The sequence below is a fragment of the Protopterus annectens genome, chromosome 1.part1 (genome assembly GCF_019279795.1).
Source record: "Protopterus annectens isolate FY-2018-M chromosome 1.part1, PAN1.0, whole genome shotgun sequence".
NCBI classification, from domain to species: Eukaryota; Metazoa; Chordata; order Ceratodontiformes; family Protopteridae; genus Protopterus; species Protopterus annectens.
This window is the reverse complement of record NC_056726.1, coordinates 1,738,177,008-1,738,196,051: the sequence shown is the minus strand read 5'-3', so window position 1 is coordinate 1,738,196,051 and position 19,044 is coordinate 1,738,177,008. Positions and strand designations below refer to the sequence as shown.

Sequence of the window (19,044 nt, the reverse complement as noted above, 5' to 3'; positions counted from 1 at the left end):
TAATGACGTCCTGCATCCAAACAGGACACTGAGGGCTAGGCATTTATAAGCTACCTCTCTCCATAAGGGACATGAGTACCAGGCCCAGTATAAATTTACTATTCCCCATCCACTTCTCTATGTTGTACTTAAACTGGGTAATAGATGAACTCCATTTTACTTGGATGGGAAGCCTATTCCATAGGAGAGTCAGTCTCTTGGGCACGCATCCGTCTTTCCAGCATGTTCTGTTTAAGTCACAGATAAAATTCAAGTCGTTAGACCTTGTATTTTTGGTACTCTGACTTACAAACATATAGGAGATTCATAAGTGTGGGGTTTGTGGATGCCTTGTAAGCCAGGCATAGACCACCCCTCAGCAATCTATAGGAGACTGAGTAGAGGCATTCAACTGTATACTGGATGTTTGCAAACTTTTTCAGCTGTATATTAAAGACTGGCACATTCTTCTGGAGATATTTTTTCTCAGCTACTGCTGAAGGGGGGGGGGGTTCCAACCCAGTTGGACTTTCCCAGTAAATTAAAACAGTTGACCACCATCTGGAACAAGTAATTCAAAACTCGAAAGGCAAGATCATTCTAGAAGGAGACTTTAATTGTATATTGTCACCAAGTGATACTAACACAATAGGTAAAAGGAGAATACAGGCATCTGCAAAGGCATTGCTAAATTTACTGATTTGTTTCATCTTAAAGACATAACAGAATTTTCAGAATGGAATTCATTATTTTTTTACCCATTACTCCCATAGACATGAAACACAATCCAGAATTGACAGAGTTAGTCTCTAATGACCTGACTGATACACTAGACAAAGTCAAAACAATCTCCCCGCTTTCAGATCACAATGCAACTACCCTTTGAGCTGTATCTAATAATAATGTTAAAATCAGAAGATTACCAGCATATATAACTTGTTTAAAAGAATTTAAGGACTTTTTATTAAAGAAATACTTTCCTTTATAGAAATTAATATAGAAGATGCTTCAGAAATTTATTTATGGGATGCACTAAAAGCATATCTTTTTGGTAGAGTTACTAATTGGTTGTCATATAAAAATGAGAGAATTACATGAAATACAAGAAAAACTTGAAAAGTTAAAATTAGAAAATCAGACAAAAAATAACAGAGAAGTGATTAATAAGCTAAACTACAAACACTTGGAAATCTTAAACCATAAAACTAAATTCAACCTTGAGAATTTTAAGATGATTAACTTCTCTATTAAACCAAACTATATGTGTAATTTAGCCGCAAAAACAAAATTACTCAAGTTTAATCACATAAGAGAAGTCTATTCACAAAGAAAGAAACGAAAATTAACAGAAATAGAAGATATTCAAAAGGAATTCAGAAATTATTATAATAAAATTAAAATATATTAATAGATTCAGAAAAAATTAAAATGTTTACTATAAAATATAAAAACTAAACTATCTGATGACAAAATGAAACTGACAAACTGATCTCAATGTCTGAACTTCAAACTCAAATTTATAAACTGAAATCTAATAAAGCACCAGGTAATGATGGGATTATATCTGAACTTTATAAGCTGTTACCCAAAGAAGCCCAAGACATACTACACAATGTTTTATCTACAGTCAAGGACCTAGCTAAAGTTCCTCCTTCCTGGAAAATATACCTTTCTCTCTCCAATTTTACAAACTGAGAAAGATTCTACTGAATTGCTCTTCATACAGGCCAATTTCACTTTTAAATGTAGATTATAAATTGTTTGTGGTAATTTATGTCAATAGATTAAAATATATTCTACCCTCCTTGACTGATGAAGATCAAACTGGCTTTATCTTAAACAGAAATACTTATGATAATATTAAAAGAATAATCAAAATAATTGACTATGCAAATAAAACAAAAGAGAACTTAATATCGATGAATCTTGATATTAATATTGCTTTTGACTCCGTAAACTGGAATTATCTCTTGGTTTTAGAAGAATATAATTTCTCAAGTAACTTCACACATCTTATTAATTTTCTTTATAATGATTGTTTTACATATGTTAAAATAGGTAGTTTTACTTCTGATTCTATACAAATTTTGAAAGGAACCAAGAGAATGTCCTTTCACCTGTGCTTTTTACCCTAATTATGGAACAATCTGATAATTTTCTTAGATCAAATATAGATATAGAAGGTATTAACATAAATGAGAATTTAAACTTTAAACTTCAGCTGTTTGCGGATGATGTCTTACTGCCATTAAATGACAATGGTGATTCTCTATCTGCAGTTTTCTTAGCAATGGATGTACTTAAAGAAAATCTGATTTAACATTTAACGATGACAAAAGAAAAATCCTACCTATAAACACAAATAATAGAATAGAATCAAAAATAAATTGACAAAGAGAAGAACTTTAATTATTTAGGAATAATTATAATGGACATTAAAGATATAATAAATTATAATTATGCTAACAGTATAAACAATATAAAGAATCTAAATAGACAAATGGAATAACATTTTCTTCACATTGGAAGAGAGGCTATCATTATCTATAATCAAAATGACTCTCTTACCAAAAATCTTATATATTATACAATCACTGACATTACCCCCCACAAAAGGTTGTATTAAAGAATTTAACACTATCTTTGAGAATTCCATGGTATCCCAAATAAATCAAGAATTGCTTTAAAACATATGAGAGACTGGGCAGCAGGAGGGAAAGGGCTACAGATCTAGAATTCTATTCATTATCAGTTATTAAAAACAATACATCTTTAGATCAATAATACTTACACAGCTAGGTGGAAAGAGTTTTTAGGAAATCTTTTTATAAACTCTAAACATAATATATATTCTAATAATATCATACTAAATAACAGTCTACATTGGTTATAAAGAATTACCTTATAGAAAAAAGTCACCAAACAAGTGACTCCTATTTTATTTCTACTTATATTAAACACTTTTAAAATTTTTATATAAAGAACCTGGCATATAAAACATGGAACTTCCTTATATTTCCTATGGCATATACCCAAAATAACATCTCCACTCAAAATTAGAAACAATGAACACATTTAAAGACAAAAATCTGCTATATCAGTTTTAATTAATGAAAGATGAAAAGCTACAGTCTGTTGATTATATTAAGAATATAACTTAGATAAAGACATGTGGCTAGATGTACAATCTGCAGACAACATGTAGAAGGGGAAATTAAGTTAATGCAACCAAGGATAAGAGCTCGTATCCGAAAACGAACTGGATATCTAGCATTCTTAACGCAGCAAAACACACTGGGGCAGGGTCTCATCTAAATTATATTATACATTGCTGTGAGGAGAGAAACAAAAAATTGCAATGACCACTATTGGAACTATCTTACCCAAATTAATAAAAGAACTCTGAATGAAGAAGACAAAAAAATGAATTCTAATATTTTCTAAACATACATCTCTTAGGTGGAATCTCTTTACTTGGAAATTTTTGCACAGATCTTCCTTCACACCACATAAAATTGAATTAATGTTCAAGCAGAAGTAAGTTTGTTGGAAATAAAAAAGAACTTAAAGCGGATTAACAACACATTTCTGACTGCACTGTCTTATTACCTTATTGGAATAAAATTAACCTCTTTTTACATGCTTTTTTTTTTTTTTTTTTTTTAAGATAAATTTGTTTCCCCTAAATCATTAATCCTTTTTAACACTCCTGTTCCTGCATGTGTTAAAAATGAAATATTTCATTTTGTGGTCTATACTAGCTATAGTAAGAAAAGTTATTACTCAAGTGGAAGAACGAATCTATAACCTCCTTCAAAGGATTGATAAATACTGTAAATGAAGTCTGTCACCTGGAAATCATTACAATTAAGTCTAGAACAACCAGGATTACCTCTTGCTACAATGCATGGACAAAACTTACAAGCCTGACAAGCAAAAATAACTGCATTTTAGATTTAATGTAATATATAGTAACTTGAATGACTTGATGTTTAATGGACACTCCTGTAAACAGTTTTTTTTCTATTGTGTGTGAGGTTTAGTTTTTTCATTATTATGTTCACAAATCTCTGACTGTAAATATTATTAGTTTACAAATTGAAAATCCAATAAAAAATTTAAAGAAATTACTAATTTCTTTATTAACATTTGATGATGGGAAATGTCCAAATGGGCAGTGCCTTCAAGCGGAGTCAGTAGTAGAAAAGCTCCACGAACTCTTGTTAGACAGAAAAAGAAAAACATCAAGCACAATTTAATAAACATGTATATAAGTCACTGTACGATGAAAAAAAGGCACTTACAAAAATCAGAGACTGGGCACAGACAGCAGAAGTCAATAATTTTTATTACTCGAGGTACAACAAAAGATTAAATAACTACAGAAATACAACAGAAAAAAGAAATGTGTACACGCAGTGTCAGAAGGCAAGATAAACTAAAAGCAATTAACAAGTGCTAATTTAATTAATTTGCTTCTGCACTTTTATCAGGTAGCACATACAAACATCTAAAAGGAGTAAGTTTAAACACATTAGTTAGAAGGTGCATCTACAAGCTGGGGATTTTCATGCAGCTCCACAATGACATGCCTAATCAGTGTGTGGACAGACCTTAAATGGATTTTCTGTTTTCATTTAAACCTGAAAGAAATTTCCTGCAATGCATCTTGAATTATGTTCTAGTGCTTGACAACATGGACAGAGAACATAAGTCACCAAATCTATGGATGCAAGAGTAAGAGCAGTACATGAGCTATCTATGGATGCAAGAGTAAGAGCAGTACATGAGCTAGACTAACGCCACACTGTGGTTTGTGGCATTCCATGATACAGACATGTACAGGGTAGTTGAGTTAATTTAGTAGTTTAGGGACAACAGTCCTCATTGTCTCCTCTTTGATACTTCTCCCTCATGGGCCATGAGCAATATAACATCAATGGCCATAAATCTAAAATGGTGGTCATCTCCACTAGCCATAACATGCTTCGCTAATGCATTGGTGCATGAACCCTTTTCTATTTATGTAGAAAAATTGTTACACCCAATTTTGTAGCTAAATTCTATTGTTTTGAGAGACACCAAACAATTTTTATTAGATCTCTACAGCTATAGTACCAACTCACAGTTAGACCCCGATGTGTTTTTTGTAACATTGGATTACAGTCTTTATTTACTGTTATTCCAAATGATTTGGGTGTCAATGCTGTTAATCAATATTTAGTTAAACACAGCAGGTATGATGATAAAAAGATAGAGCTGATTTGTTTATTCCTGGAAGTTGTTCTAGAGAATAACATTTTTATGTTTGATCAAACAGCCTACCTACAGCGTGATGGCGTAGCTATGGGCACTTCTTGTGCCAATAGCTACGCCAACATGTTTTTGGCCCACTGGGAGGAGGAAAAGCTTTTTATGATGGATGAATTTAAGCTATGCATCCCCTTTTATCGTCAATTTGTGGACGACGTTTTCTTTTTATGGGCAGGTGATCTTGACAGACTGAAGGCATTTATCTTTGAAATGAACAACATGACTGAATTTTTACGGTTTATTATGACATTTTCTTCAAGTAGGATTGAATATCTTGATAGCCCTTTATGATCGCTTTCCACATGCCATCGTAGACCTGCCTTAAGCACGGTTTTGGATGGCATTTTAGTTTATGAAAGGGGCTTATTACAGCAGAAGCGCAGCAAAATCGAGAGGGACACTAAAGATTTTAGGGAAGGCCATATCTTCACTTGGCCTATGATAAATCGAGGCTCTGGACAGATTAAAGATGGGAGAGCTAGTACAGTCAATATACCTAGAGATAATCAATGGGGCAACAATAACGAAGCTTACAATAGTAAAGTAATTAACAAGCAGAAAGTTGATACATCTATACCTGCTGTAGTGACTTCTAACAGCAATACCAGTCATCCGGTGCCTAGTCAAACAGGAATGGCATCTTTTGTAACTGTTCCCCCTACAGATAAAGTAACTGAAGGACTGCATCCTTGTATTCCATTACTAACTGCTCGGCACAATGAACGGTCTCTAAATAATAATGATAATACTATTGAAGCATCACGCAATAATCAATTAGTAGTCAGACCCAAGTCATTTTCGAGTACTAAGAATAGTAATGACTATGTTCCATCTAGTACTATGGGTTTTCATCAGTTCCCCCTTCCCATATCTATGGAGAAGGGGGTCAAGAGAGACCACTCCATCAGCCGTGGAAGAACGAAGCGGAAACTATCGGAAGAGAGACAACCAAATCAGTCTCTCAAAAAATGTGCAACAAATAGGGACAGCCTAGTTTTGAACATTTCAAGGAGGATATTAGATACTGATGAAATTAATGTGTTAAAGGTTTAAATGTTATTCCAACTAGTAATAACTGTTTAAAAGATGTATTAATTGATATTAAGATGTTTTTAAGGAATGTTATGGTACAATATGAATTTGGATGTTGTACTGGTGAACGAAAACCTCAGTTTAAGAAACCAAGTACTTACTTGCCGAATAACCACCCTTTAATTGAGGCCTTTTATAGATTGGTTGAAGATGATTTGCATGCTTTTTATGGAGAAAGTAAACCTATTAAGTGTCAAAGGAAAGTTAAAAGGAACAACTTTACCATTAAAGATAAGAATGCTATGTATAGGTTACAAAGTGACTCCACTACAGTCATTAGACCAGCGGATAAAGGTCGCCCCGTTGTGGTCATGTATCATGAGGGTTACCATGAAGCTATGTTAAGAATGTTAAGTGATGACAAATATTATAAAATGATTAATAGTGAAATGGTGGAAGTAATTAAGCACAAAATATCTATTTTAATAGAAGATCTGGTTAGAAGCTTTGATATTACAAAAGAAGTAGGTAGCTTCTTAGCAGTGGAATACCCTATAATTCCCATCATACAGGGGCTGCCTAAGATTCATAAAAATAGTGCAAATCCACCGATGAGACCTACAGTTTCTGGCAGGGGGTGGTGCACTGAACCCTTCTCAATATATGTTGAGAAAGCTTTGAGACCAGTATTAGACAAAAATATCACTGTCCTTAAAGACAATAAACAGTTTTTGGTAGACTTATATAGTTTTACTAATATACATACACGTTGAACTCAGACATTCTATTTGTCACCCTTGATGTGCAATCATTGTTTACTGTCATTCCAAATGACATAGGTATAGACTCGGTCAAAAAATATTTAATTAAACACAGTAGTCATGATAGCAGACATACAGATTTACTATGTTCTTTCTTGGAAGTTATCCTAGAAAATAACATTTATTTTTGAGCAGGAATTTTATATCCAGTGTGATGGTGTAGCTATTGGCACATCATGTGCCAATAGCTACGTCAACATGGTCCTGGCTCTATGGGAGGAAGATTGTCTATTCATTATTGGTCAGTTTAAGAAACACGTGTTATTCTACCGTCGTTTTGTTGATGACGTTTCCCTTGTTTGGAATGGTGCAGTAGAGGACTTAGAGTCATTTGTGTTTAACATAAACAGATTGATAGGTTATTTGAAGTTCACACACAATTACTCGAATACATACATAGAATATTTAGATGTATATATAGAAAAAGTTATGGACACCTTTGTTAACACCGGAGTTTATAGAAAGGCTTGTCATAGGAATACCCTGTTACATAGATGCAGCATGCACCCCCCTTATATTTTTAAAAACATTATAAGGGGACAAGGAATTAGAATTTCACGTTTGAATGCCACAGATGCAGGTTATCAACATGAATTGATTTTAAAAATAGACTATTAGTTAGAGGTTATAATGAAATAGAAAGAGGCTTAGTAGATCTTGATTTAATTAGAGAAGATAGAGCTGCACCATATTTTTCTAATAAAAGTACATTTAATAAAGTAATAAGGCAAGGACCCCAGATGTTATAATACCCATGTATTATACCAATGATAATGGAGCAATTTTTGACATCATCAATAATCATTGGAAGATTCTTACTACTAGTATAGATTTACGGAACATTGTTGGTGATAAACCTTCCTTTAGATACAAAAATAAACCTAATCTTAAAAGAATATCATGCCAGACTACACGTACAAATGTTCTCAGTAGTACTGCAAGAACTACCCCATGTGGACAATGCAATTACTGCAGCTTTATCAATACCAGTGGATGCTTCACTCATCCTGATACTGGAAAATTCTATAGGTTTGGAGTAAATGCGAATTGCAATACTGCACACATTGTCTATTTAGCAGAGTGTAATTTATGTTCCTCCTTTTACATCGGGAAAACTAATAGAATGTTTCGCACTAGAATAAGGGAACATCTATATGCTATTAGAGTGCAATATGCTAACAATGTTTTAGCTAAACATGTTATGATATTAGGAGAACAACATACGTTTACTTTCATGGCTATAGATGTAGTGCTACCTATTATAAGGCAGGGAGATATCAGGAATGGTACTGAGAGAAGAGAAGTCACTTGGATATTAAAATTTAGAGCTGATAGGGGTAGGGGACTGAATGAGAGGGCTTCCCTCAAACCCATAGTAAAATCTCGCAGATAGAGTTTTTTGATGTATATATTGATCACATCCAAATAATAATTTATTATATTTTTTTATATTTTATTGGTTTCAGTTTGTTCTTTAAGTAGGTCTGACTGTTTTAAAAATATTTTTACTTTTTTGAACCTTACATGCATGAGGTTCCACATCCAAAGTAGTTTGTTACCATATCATTAATGCACTCTGTAATGATTATATATTTACTGACATGCTTTGATATTTAGGTTTGTCCTCCCCTTCTTTCATGTGGGTCTGTAGAAAGCAGTTTCTCATGTTTTAAATGAAGTTGTTTTTAAATGTGAAACAGTTTATCATATATTACATAAAGAATAAACTTTTCATTCTACATTTAGGTACATTTGCTAGCAGTACCATTCACATACCTTTTCATAGAAGAATAGTTAAATGTAATATTTGAGAGATTTTTTAAGACATATAGGAATACAGTATTTTTTAAGCATTCATCAAACAGCATACAAAAAAAATCTTATTGCACTATCTACATATTTTTTTTATACAGTAGAATAACTATATGTAATAATTAAGAGCTACCTATATAGAACATATAGTATCATTTAGGCTTCTATTAAACAGCTTATAATAATCCGATTTTGAATATACTGAATATAATTATTTTATGAGGAGGTGTTAATTCATGTTTGATCTGTATATACATGATTTCATCCCCTATGTCTTAATTAATTTTAGATCCATTTATACTTCATTGTATATATGTAGTTTATTTTCAACTTCAATATAATCCTTACGTCATTATCAATTATGGACTATATAAGGAGTGGTTAATATCATGGTGTTTTTTTTGGTCTGACAAAGCAAATGTGAAAGCGCTCACCCATGTACACCATTAAAAGTGTTTTATTTTTTAACGCTGACTGTTTTCGAACGTTATTTGAACTTTTTACATTCTTGCATGGTTGCCTCCACCAAAAGGTTCTTATCTGTTATCTTGATATATATGTTGAGAAATTAGGTGGTGGTCTTATTAATACTGTTGTTTTTAGGAAAAAGTGTCATAGGAACACTCTACTTCATAGACAGAGTATGCATCCCCAGTATATTTTTAGAAACATAATTAAAGGACAGGGAATGCGAGCTTCTCGTCTAAATGCATCAGACATAGGCTATGAAAATGAACTCAATACTTTAAGAGAGATTACTGCAACAGGGTTATAATAATGTAGAGGTTAATGAAGGGTTGTGTAGTATCAACCTGAGACAAGAAAGAGCTAGCCCCTATTTTTCCCAGCCTAGAGAACTTAATGTAGCTCAGCCTATTGAAATTTCATCCCCAGAGATTAAGATTTCCATATACTTTACTTCAGATAATAGAATGCTTTTTGATGTTATCAATAAACATTGGGGTATACTCACCACGGACTCGGACCTAAATTTAGGTTTAAAAGTATAGCCAACTTGAAGAGAATTCTGTGCAAACCCAATGATAGAAATAACATAGGGAATGCACAGGTCATGGGCACTTTTCCTTGTGGACAATGCAATTACTGTGACGGTATAGATTTGAATGGGAAATTTGTACATCCAGATACAGGACAAGAGTTTAGATTTCCCATTACGGACAACTGTAATACTTCGCATGTGGTCTGCTTAGCTGTTTGTGACCTCTGCAGTTCATTTTATGTTGGCAAAACAAATAGGTTATTTAAAAACAGGATAAGGGAACATCTATATGCCATTAAGGTAAAATTATGCACTAATGCATCAGCGAAGCATGTTATGGCTAATGGAGATGACCACCATTTTAGATTTATGGCCATTGATGTATATTGCCCATGGCCCGTGAGGGAGATATAAGAAATGGCACAGGAAAAAGGGAGACATGTTGGATCTTAAGGTTAAGAGCAGATAGGGGCAGAGTTCTCAATGAGAGGGCTTCCTTGAGACCTATCTTGAAGTCCAGGAGATTAATTGCCAACTAGATCCATTATATATTTTCTTCTGGAAACATTACCATTCTGTATTTAGGGCATTATTTGATACACTTTTTATACATATATATATACATATATATATATATATATATATATATATATATATATATTTCTATAGTATCATGTAATAAAAGTATATGCATTTTTAAGACTATAAATGTTTAATTGAGTGATCTGATTGGACATCATGTATTATAAAAGCAGGTACTTTGTTACTGGGTTTTAAATGGTCTGATGAAGTGGATAGTGAAAGCGCTTACCATTGTGCACAATAAATGAGATTTTGTATTTTCGAAAGAAAGTGAGTACTGGCGTCATTCATAGTACGTGGTTGCCTTTGCTGCTTGTTCTGGTTGTGTTTGATTGTACTTTTTATTTTATTTGTGATCATTTTGGTATTTTCTACTCTAAAGGCTGTGATTACAAGATGTTTAACCTCACCTGCACATGAAATGCCACTACATGTACCAATCAATGACCATTCTATTATAACAGATGATTAATTACTATGATGTAGAGGCGTACTTTATCAAGTTAAGAAAAATAAAAATATAATTACATGTAGGATATGACACTAATAGTGTCGGAGGAAGGAAACTGTTATGGGACAAGATCAGCTTATTAAAATGTATATTAATTTCAGTTCATTAATGATGCTATAATATGATTGTTAAAAAGCAAATATAATTTGTATGCAGGGCTGGGAAAAATACAGCTTCATAAGCTAGAGTATTGCTGTGTCTTAACTGCATTTTTCTAATATGTAATAAGGAAAAAGTATGTAATGCATTAAGTCGAGGCATGTTAGTTACTTCAAAAGGAATTTGTTAGCTTGTATCCTCCAGGCTAGGAGTGCATTGTTGCTAGGTAAGATTTGAAACATCCAAGGTCAGAAACAAGACCCCTTGAAAGCAGGTTGATCATGTAAAGGAAAGTGTTCATGTGAATACAGAGGCGAAAATCACGAGGGATGATGACATTTGCAAAGTTTTCTATTAGTCAGAGTCATTGTAATGTAATAAAATTGCATGACCAGTTTTGATAAAAAAAAAAAAAAATGTATAAAAGATGTAGTTTGTCTCTCTTTAGAGAGACTGATTTCACAACTGCTATGAAGATGGTCTCCCAGCGCTGTAAGAATAACATTTCTGTTTGCACATCCTGAAGTGTTGTTCCTGACTGAAGGCATACGAGGTAAATTCTTAATGTTATTTACTTATTTATGATTATAACACTTCCAAAATAACACAGTAATATAGTAGGAAAAAAATGAGTCCCCTCAAGAAGGGTTACCATATCATACAACAAAACCTGTATTTTCTCAAAAACCCAGGCACCTGCCCAAATGATTAAGAGCTCTGTGGCCCATTCATTTCTCCACGTGTAGTGGTGACAAGTAAGAATAGTACCATCATCCTGGGAATCATAGATTTTGTCCCATGATCCTACTAGTTCCCACTGTGCATGTCCACTGCGTCTCAAGGGATAAAATGTAGCTTGTGTAAGTCAGGGAAGTGTCACTCACTTCTCTCATTTCCATAGCAGGCACCTCCTCACACTCATTCCATCCTGAAGCTAAGTGCCTCTGGTAATCACTCAGTCCTCCAGGGGTTTAGTGCAGCTCCTCGACCCAGCAAGCCCCCCCCCCACTACACACCTCTCTCTAAGTAGATGTGAAGGCTCCACACTGTTATCCCTCTCACCCCCAGCCAGTTCCTCCAACATCCAGGCTAATAATCAAACCCAGGTTGACTGGGTCATATAGCCCATGCTCTCTCTCTTCTATGACATGAATTTGGCTGAAGGGCCTATGCAATACCTGCTGCAGACATCTGGGAAATATCACTTGGCAGTAGCATAGTTTTATTTCTCATAAGAAATACAGACTAAGTGACCTGCATGTCGAGAGATGATGGAACCTTAATTTTAATTGCCATAAAAACGTTTTTGGAAAAACTCTCCCTGCTATGCACCTCCATGAAAAAAAGCAGTGGTTTGCCCTATGGCATAATCAGTAGTGAATAAACTGTACTAGGCAATGAGGGGATGAACAGCACATACCATCATTGAAGTGGATGAAGACTTGAAGAGGATCCCTAGTTGGATTAAGCCCTTAGTCATGTGTCCACAACTAGTAACAGCATCTTACTCTGGAACTAGCCATTTTGTTTTCCCATTTCCATTGTCTTGTTATGATGCATATGAGTCTCTCTGCACTTTTTACTCTTTTTTTTTTTTTTTTTTTTTGGGAAAATGTATCTGCCAAGGTAAAGAAGGTTGTCCCCAGGTATAAGGAGTAACACTTTATGGTGCTGATCTAATAGCTCTAATCTCAGAGTAATCACAATTAGCAGCACTGTGATCCTCCGACATAAAAAAGATAGTAGCCCTTAGGGAGTGTAATACTGAACAAGCCCCTTAACCACACAGTGCTCCTGGGTCACTCCAGTCTTGAAAAGATGCACATGTATACACAGTATGCTTACCCTGTTAAAGTAAAATATCTGTCTCCCTGAAGACATTTGCTGACAATCTTTTTGAGGGCATCATTAACCACCAGAAAATAAAACAAAGTAATCAGTATAGATGACGATCTAAAAACAAATGTGATCAACCAGAAAAATAGAGTGAAAAAACCAAAAAGAATAATATTTCAATCAGCTGAGGAAGCAAGCAAATGGCAGACTGTGAAAAGATTCAGAAGACCATTTACTTTGTTAGTAAGCAAGAATTGTAGATGGTGGAGGTTACATGCCATTTTACTGAAGAATATTCTGCATACAACCTTGCCTCAGGACATAACCTTGCATCTTTTGTGCACATCTGAATGCTCTAAAAGACTGATACCTGTTTATGTGGCATGTGAAAAACAAGTAAACCAAATGAAAAATGCATATATGCCACATGATAATACACCGGGCATCAGACGACAGAGGATGCATTCCTGTCCACCACCACTCTCAAATAAAGATGGCCAACCAGCACCATACTCCTAGAATCACAGATGTCCAGTCACATATCAATGATTACACATGACTCAATGCACAGTTCAGGTCAAATGGAATATTACAAGTACATATAAATGGAGATTACCATTGCAATATGCCCTGTGATGACCAATGACTAAAGTGGAAGTCTGGAAGGTCCTCATTTAGCACATTCATAAAGAAGCAGAGTTATTCTAAGTACCATTTACAGCCAGGGCTCTTAAATGAAGTTTTACAGACACTTTACCCTGAGCTCCTGCAGAAGATTTCCCTTGTGAGGGGAGAAGGAAAAAGTAAAGTATGCTGAATAACTTCAAAGTATATTCTAAAAAGGGCATCTATTTCCTCCAGAAGATTAAGTAAAACAGGACAAAGACGAAGTACAGTATATGACCGCTATTGTGTAAATTTGTATATATGCATGGACACAAGAAGGAATGCTGCCACTGCAGCACTCAAGAGTAAACATTCCTTGAACTGCTCCCCACACCTGGAATATCTTATTTAATTTAATACACATTAACTATACAGAACGCTGAGTGTGTATAAAATCAAATATACAAAGGATTACAAATTGCAGTTTAGAAGTTCTAATATTTTTTCTTGCTAGAAATAAAAATATATGATTTCCAAAAGGAGGATAGTGCACCCTTACCTAATCGATTAGAAGGATTTCGCTTGAAAAGGGCTCGTAACAAACTTTGGGCTTCTGTACTCAAGAACTGAGGCATTCCTAGTTTAGCTCTGCAAAGTGGTAGAAAAAGGACATTAATATATGCTTAAGGAGGTCTTAAATGAAACCAAGATAAAGTCCCACAGCAAGTAAAAAAGCAGATCAAATGAGACTACCAAGTCTGAACACTGGGTTCACTATTGCTGCTATACGTTATTAGGCTAGTATCAGCTAAGGTAGTTTTGTGGGAAAGTTCTAACGTGTACCAAATGGATTCTGGCCCACAGAGATATGGCTAACATACCAAACTACAGCACGGAAAAAAATGAAGGCACTTACTTAAGAATTAGGGTCATTGTTTCTTTACGATCCTTCCCTTGGAATGGGAGAGAACCAGTCAGCATCTCAAACTGTAAGAAAACAAAAATTAGTGAAATAAACAAAAGTACTCCAATATCTAAGCTTGTTTAAAGAAATACTTATTACATGACCTCTTATCATCAGATCCTGTTCTGAAATGGACATATTTTGAGGAATAGTACTGGCTAGAGGTGAAGCAGTTTTAAAGTACAGTGCACCTAGATAAATAAGGTGGCAATGTCAGTTGTGCTCTTTTGTGGTTTTCTGTGCAGACGCATACTTCAGAATGAATAATTCAAAGCTAAGAACATTTTTAATCTTTAAATATTGTACATCTTGGACTTTAAAAAAGGTCTCAATTCTCCTACCTTTCTTGCTATCCTTTTGTGAAATCAGGATCTCTCATGACATCTATAAAATTATAACTATATAGACTAATCCATAGTATGACAAGCTGGAAAATTTGTTTTAATGCTTGAGGAGGCTTCATTCTTGCGAGTCCGCACATGTGAAACAATTTGCTCTTTAAAACTGTTACCTCCTAATTACACAACTGGCACTATAATGACCTCCAAAACTACTATTACGTGGGTTTGTATTAGGTGCAAGTGTACCATCATTCCAACTTTATTGCATTACTGCAAAGATACTTTTCACTATGCTTTGTGTGTTTCCACCTGACCTACACTATACCTACACTATACAAAGAGAGTTTACTACAAGAGCTTGTGTGCTAGTAGTTCATGACACACTAGTTGCCACTTGCTCTAATTGGCAAGTGCCCTAACTCCCACTAGTATGATCTTACTGAATTACCTAATTCTCCCACCACCCACCCCTACTGAACTACATAGCCCTATTAAAACCCTAAACCTAACAAACTCCCATCCAGTCCCTAATTTAAACCATAGCACACCATTTCCTACCCCTTAAATCCCCTCCCACTCCCAAAATCTAACTCCCCCCTGCCCAATCACTGCATGAAATCCTAATGTGTATTCCCATCCTCCCTCTTCCTCCTCACACCTTCCACACTAATTTTGCCCCAGCTCAGTTACTGTGTTTGGCATGGCTGCAACACATCACTCAAACATGTAGTCTGCTTTGAGTGCAAGCAACCAGCCATGCGAGAGGCAGGATGCCAGAGTCCCTGGCTGCATGATAGTGGTATTTGAGCACCTGGTACATGGGTGCTTGTAGTACACACATACAAACGGTATTAATATTGTGGATTATGCAGTTTGCACCAAACGTGACTGCAAAATGCCATACCATAGTAACCCCATTATAAAAAAACTTTTCCCAGCACCTCAAATGCCCACCAAATTCATAAAGAACACTTCACTGGTATAAAAAAAAAAAAAAGTAAATTATGCTGCAAATTTTTCAAAAATTATGAATGTTGTTGTATCTTTCGGCTTTTCCCAGTTAGGGGTCGCCACAGCGGAACTCCGGTCTGCTTATGATTGGCAGTAGATTTTTACATACCGATTTGCCAGCCCTGACGTACAACCTTCAACGAAGGTATGCCCATTCACGCATGTCTCCACACAGAAGACGTTTTAGCTGAGAATCAAACAGGACAACGTCTTACTGTGAGGCGACAACGCTACTGCAGCACCACCACCGAATAACACTCTGATATTGGTACCCTACTAGGTACTTCAAAAGTTGAGAATCACACATCCACAATGACATAAAACAGAGGGCAAGTTTCCAATCATGCCACCAGTGACCTAGGTTTGGGTATGGGCTTAGGAAGCCAACATGCATAGGATGGGAAAGATATACAGATAAGTAAAATTAAGGTCCAGTTCTTTTCTCAGGGGGGTATATAAAGGCACTGATATCCATTAAAAGCTGGGTGTAGAACTGCCTTACACTTTCACAACATATATCATTACAGATGCATTACATAGGGCCACGGGTGGGCTCCCTCATGCCCCACTTATGTATTATGCTAATTTAGGAAGAAAATGGTTCAGTCCAGGTCAGGATGAAAAGGATGAAACCCCTGTCTTGAGAGATGCCCTCTTGATAATATCAATGTAGCAGACCTATCAGAGGACCAGAAGGTCAATGAAATGTTCTGCTAGGAGTGTTTTCAGGACTAGCTTCTCCAAGGGGGATTCTCAGGAAGAGATCAACAGAATCAAAAGAACTATTGGAGAGGCATGCTAATGGGAGATAGATGACTGGCCATAGAAAGTAAATTAAATAGAGAGAGTTCTGTGAGGCAAAGTAAACACAAATAACTAAGAATAACCAAAAAAGATTACCCTATTTCCACTGGTAAGTGGAACATTTCACTTACAGCAAAGTAATGGAAACTAGTCTTAAAAGGTGATTACTACAAGGTGTCTTAAGCCTCGACTTCCAAGATGGCTGCACATAAAATAACAGTAATATTCCAGTTCTCCTAGTGTGAAAACTGGAACTCAGAGAAGGCCAGTAGTCTTGTGTTTATGGGTAAATTTCAGTAACTGGCTAGTAAGTGTACTACCTGGATGCCAGAAAAAAAAAGAAATACAGAGGACCTAGAAACAATCAGCTACAAAAAGTGAGGAAGAAATGCTAACTGGGGAACATTCTGTAGCTGTTCAACAAAAAGCAATGCGACCTGCAGACATGAATTCCAGTAATCCACAGGAAGATACAAGACAACTGCCCACAACCTGGTTAAAATAATGAAACACTGATGGAGTATATCAACACAAACAACTAAAGGTTGGAAAAAATAAAGAAGCTTTAAATGAATATTAAGATGAGGTGATAAAGCTGCAAAAATCAGAGGTGGAAATAAAGAAAAAGCTGACTGAATATGAGACTGCTCAGGAACAGAATTAGAGGTCACAGCATGTAGGGAAAACCTGAGATTTTCAGCTATACCAGAGAAGTTGGAAGGAACAGACTGTATTAAATTTTAAGAAAGGGCAAATAAGCAACTGGACTGGTAATCCAAAGCAGGTGTTATTACTTGAAAGGGCACATTGTGTGTATGCTCTAAACCTGGCTATGAGAAAGCAACCTAAACCTTTAATAGTAAAAATGTAATGCTACCAACATAGGGTGTTGATTTTGATAAAGCTGTGGTAGAAGGACACAGTACTAATACTGGGAGACAGCAGAGTGTTTGTGGAGAATGATTACTCATTGTACAGTCAAAAGAGAAACAAATTTATTCCACTATTCAGGGAACACCAAGATGCAGGTGTGAGATTCAAACTGCTGTACCCAGCTGTCGCCAAAGTATTCTAAAATCATTTTTTGATGAAGTACATGGTAAGGAGGAAATACAAAAGTTTGTCCAACAAAAAGTGAACTGTGAAACAGAAAGATTCTGTTGCTTGTTCTTCTGGTAATAAACCACAGAGAGTGACTGTACCTGTGAAACTTTTTTCCAATGTTTAAATGGAAAATGAAGTGAAGGAAGGGAGCACAAAAAATGACTAGAAGAATCAAGAGTGCATTGGAAATGGAGCAGATACAGGATATGACAGATGGAGATGAACAGTAATAAAACCAGTAACAATGTCTCATTACAATGCAATAATTGTGTGTGAAATATGACAGAACAAGAAAATCTGGACTTTTTCTGAATGTGTTGCATTTGAGGGGGACTCTAAAGCATATGCCCTACTTCATGTCATTAGCGTTCAAAAATGCTCTGGGGAGGGGAAGAGGAGGGAGAAAGTTAACCAAGTAAAGAAAAACATTTTTTCTTGCTAGCACTAATTTTGTGGCGTATGTTTTTCTTTGCATGCTATAAAGTAAAGTATTTTCAGATCTTTTAAAGTGTAATGAAGATCGTTAACTGCTGCTGCTGTTCTTTTTTTTATCCTTTTCTTTCTTCATTTTCTCTTTCTTCTTGTTCAGTTTTAAGAAATGTAGGTCATGCAATGGAAAAAAAAAAGCCTGATTAAAAGAGCATGATAAAAGAAAAACGTATGTGCTTTTTCTCATTCTTGCATGGGGAAATTACTGGATTATGGACCTTAGATTGATTTAGAAACAAGTTTCAAGAGTAAGCAAGTAGCAAATACATCTATGCCCAGCAGCTGGTCTTCATGTTTCCATGGAAACAATCTGATAAAGAGAAAGTGGCTACCTGGTTCTCATGTCTCCATGGGGACAATCTGACAAAGAGAAAATTGCTACAGTCTGGTGGAGAGTGACTGAAGAAAAAAACTGAGAAGATAAATTGGCTAGGAAATAATGTTCTCAAAGCATTCAGGGTTGTTCCCAGCTGGGAGAGCTATAAAGAAAAGAAAAAAACAATTAGCACTTAGCAGAAGCATAGGCTGCACCATGAGTCTTACCATGTTTAGTCTTTCCTTAATGCAAATCTGAGTATGACTGTCAGTTTGGGACTTTTGCTCCTATTAGGAGAGTAAAACTTCAGTATTCGAAGATGTACATAGTTTTGTGTGTTAGTATTAAGTTAATAGGCTTTGGGAGGGTATTGGGCTGCGCTTGTTTCTTGTTTGCGGGCTTTCAATAAAACAAAGTTTTGTAA

General features: G+C 35.3%; 1 protein-coding gene across 1 annotated transcript in view; it reads right to left on the bottom strand.

Annotated features, from left to right (window-relative positions):
* The window catches only part of RPS6KA1 (ribosomal protein S6 kinase A1), a gene marked incomplete in the record, with an annotated part of 1,961,688 nt that overhangs the window by 299,055 nt on the left and 1,643,589 nt on the right, over positions 1-19,044 (bottom strand). The window contains 2 exon segments of the mRNA XM_044084242.1: positions 14,151-14,239; positions 14,508-14,578. Of these exon segments, the coding sequence (XP_043940177.1) occupies positions 14,151-14,239; positions 14,508-14,578 (160 nt within the window).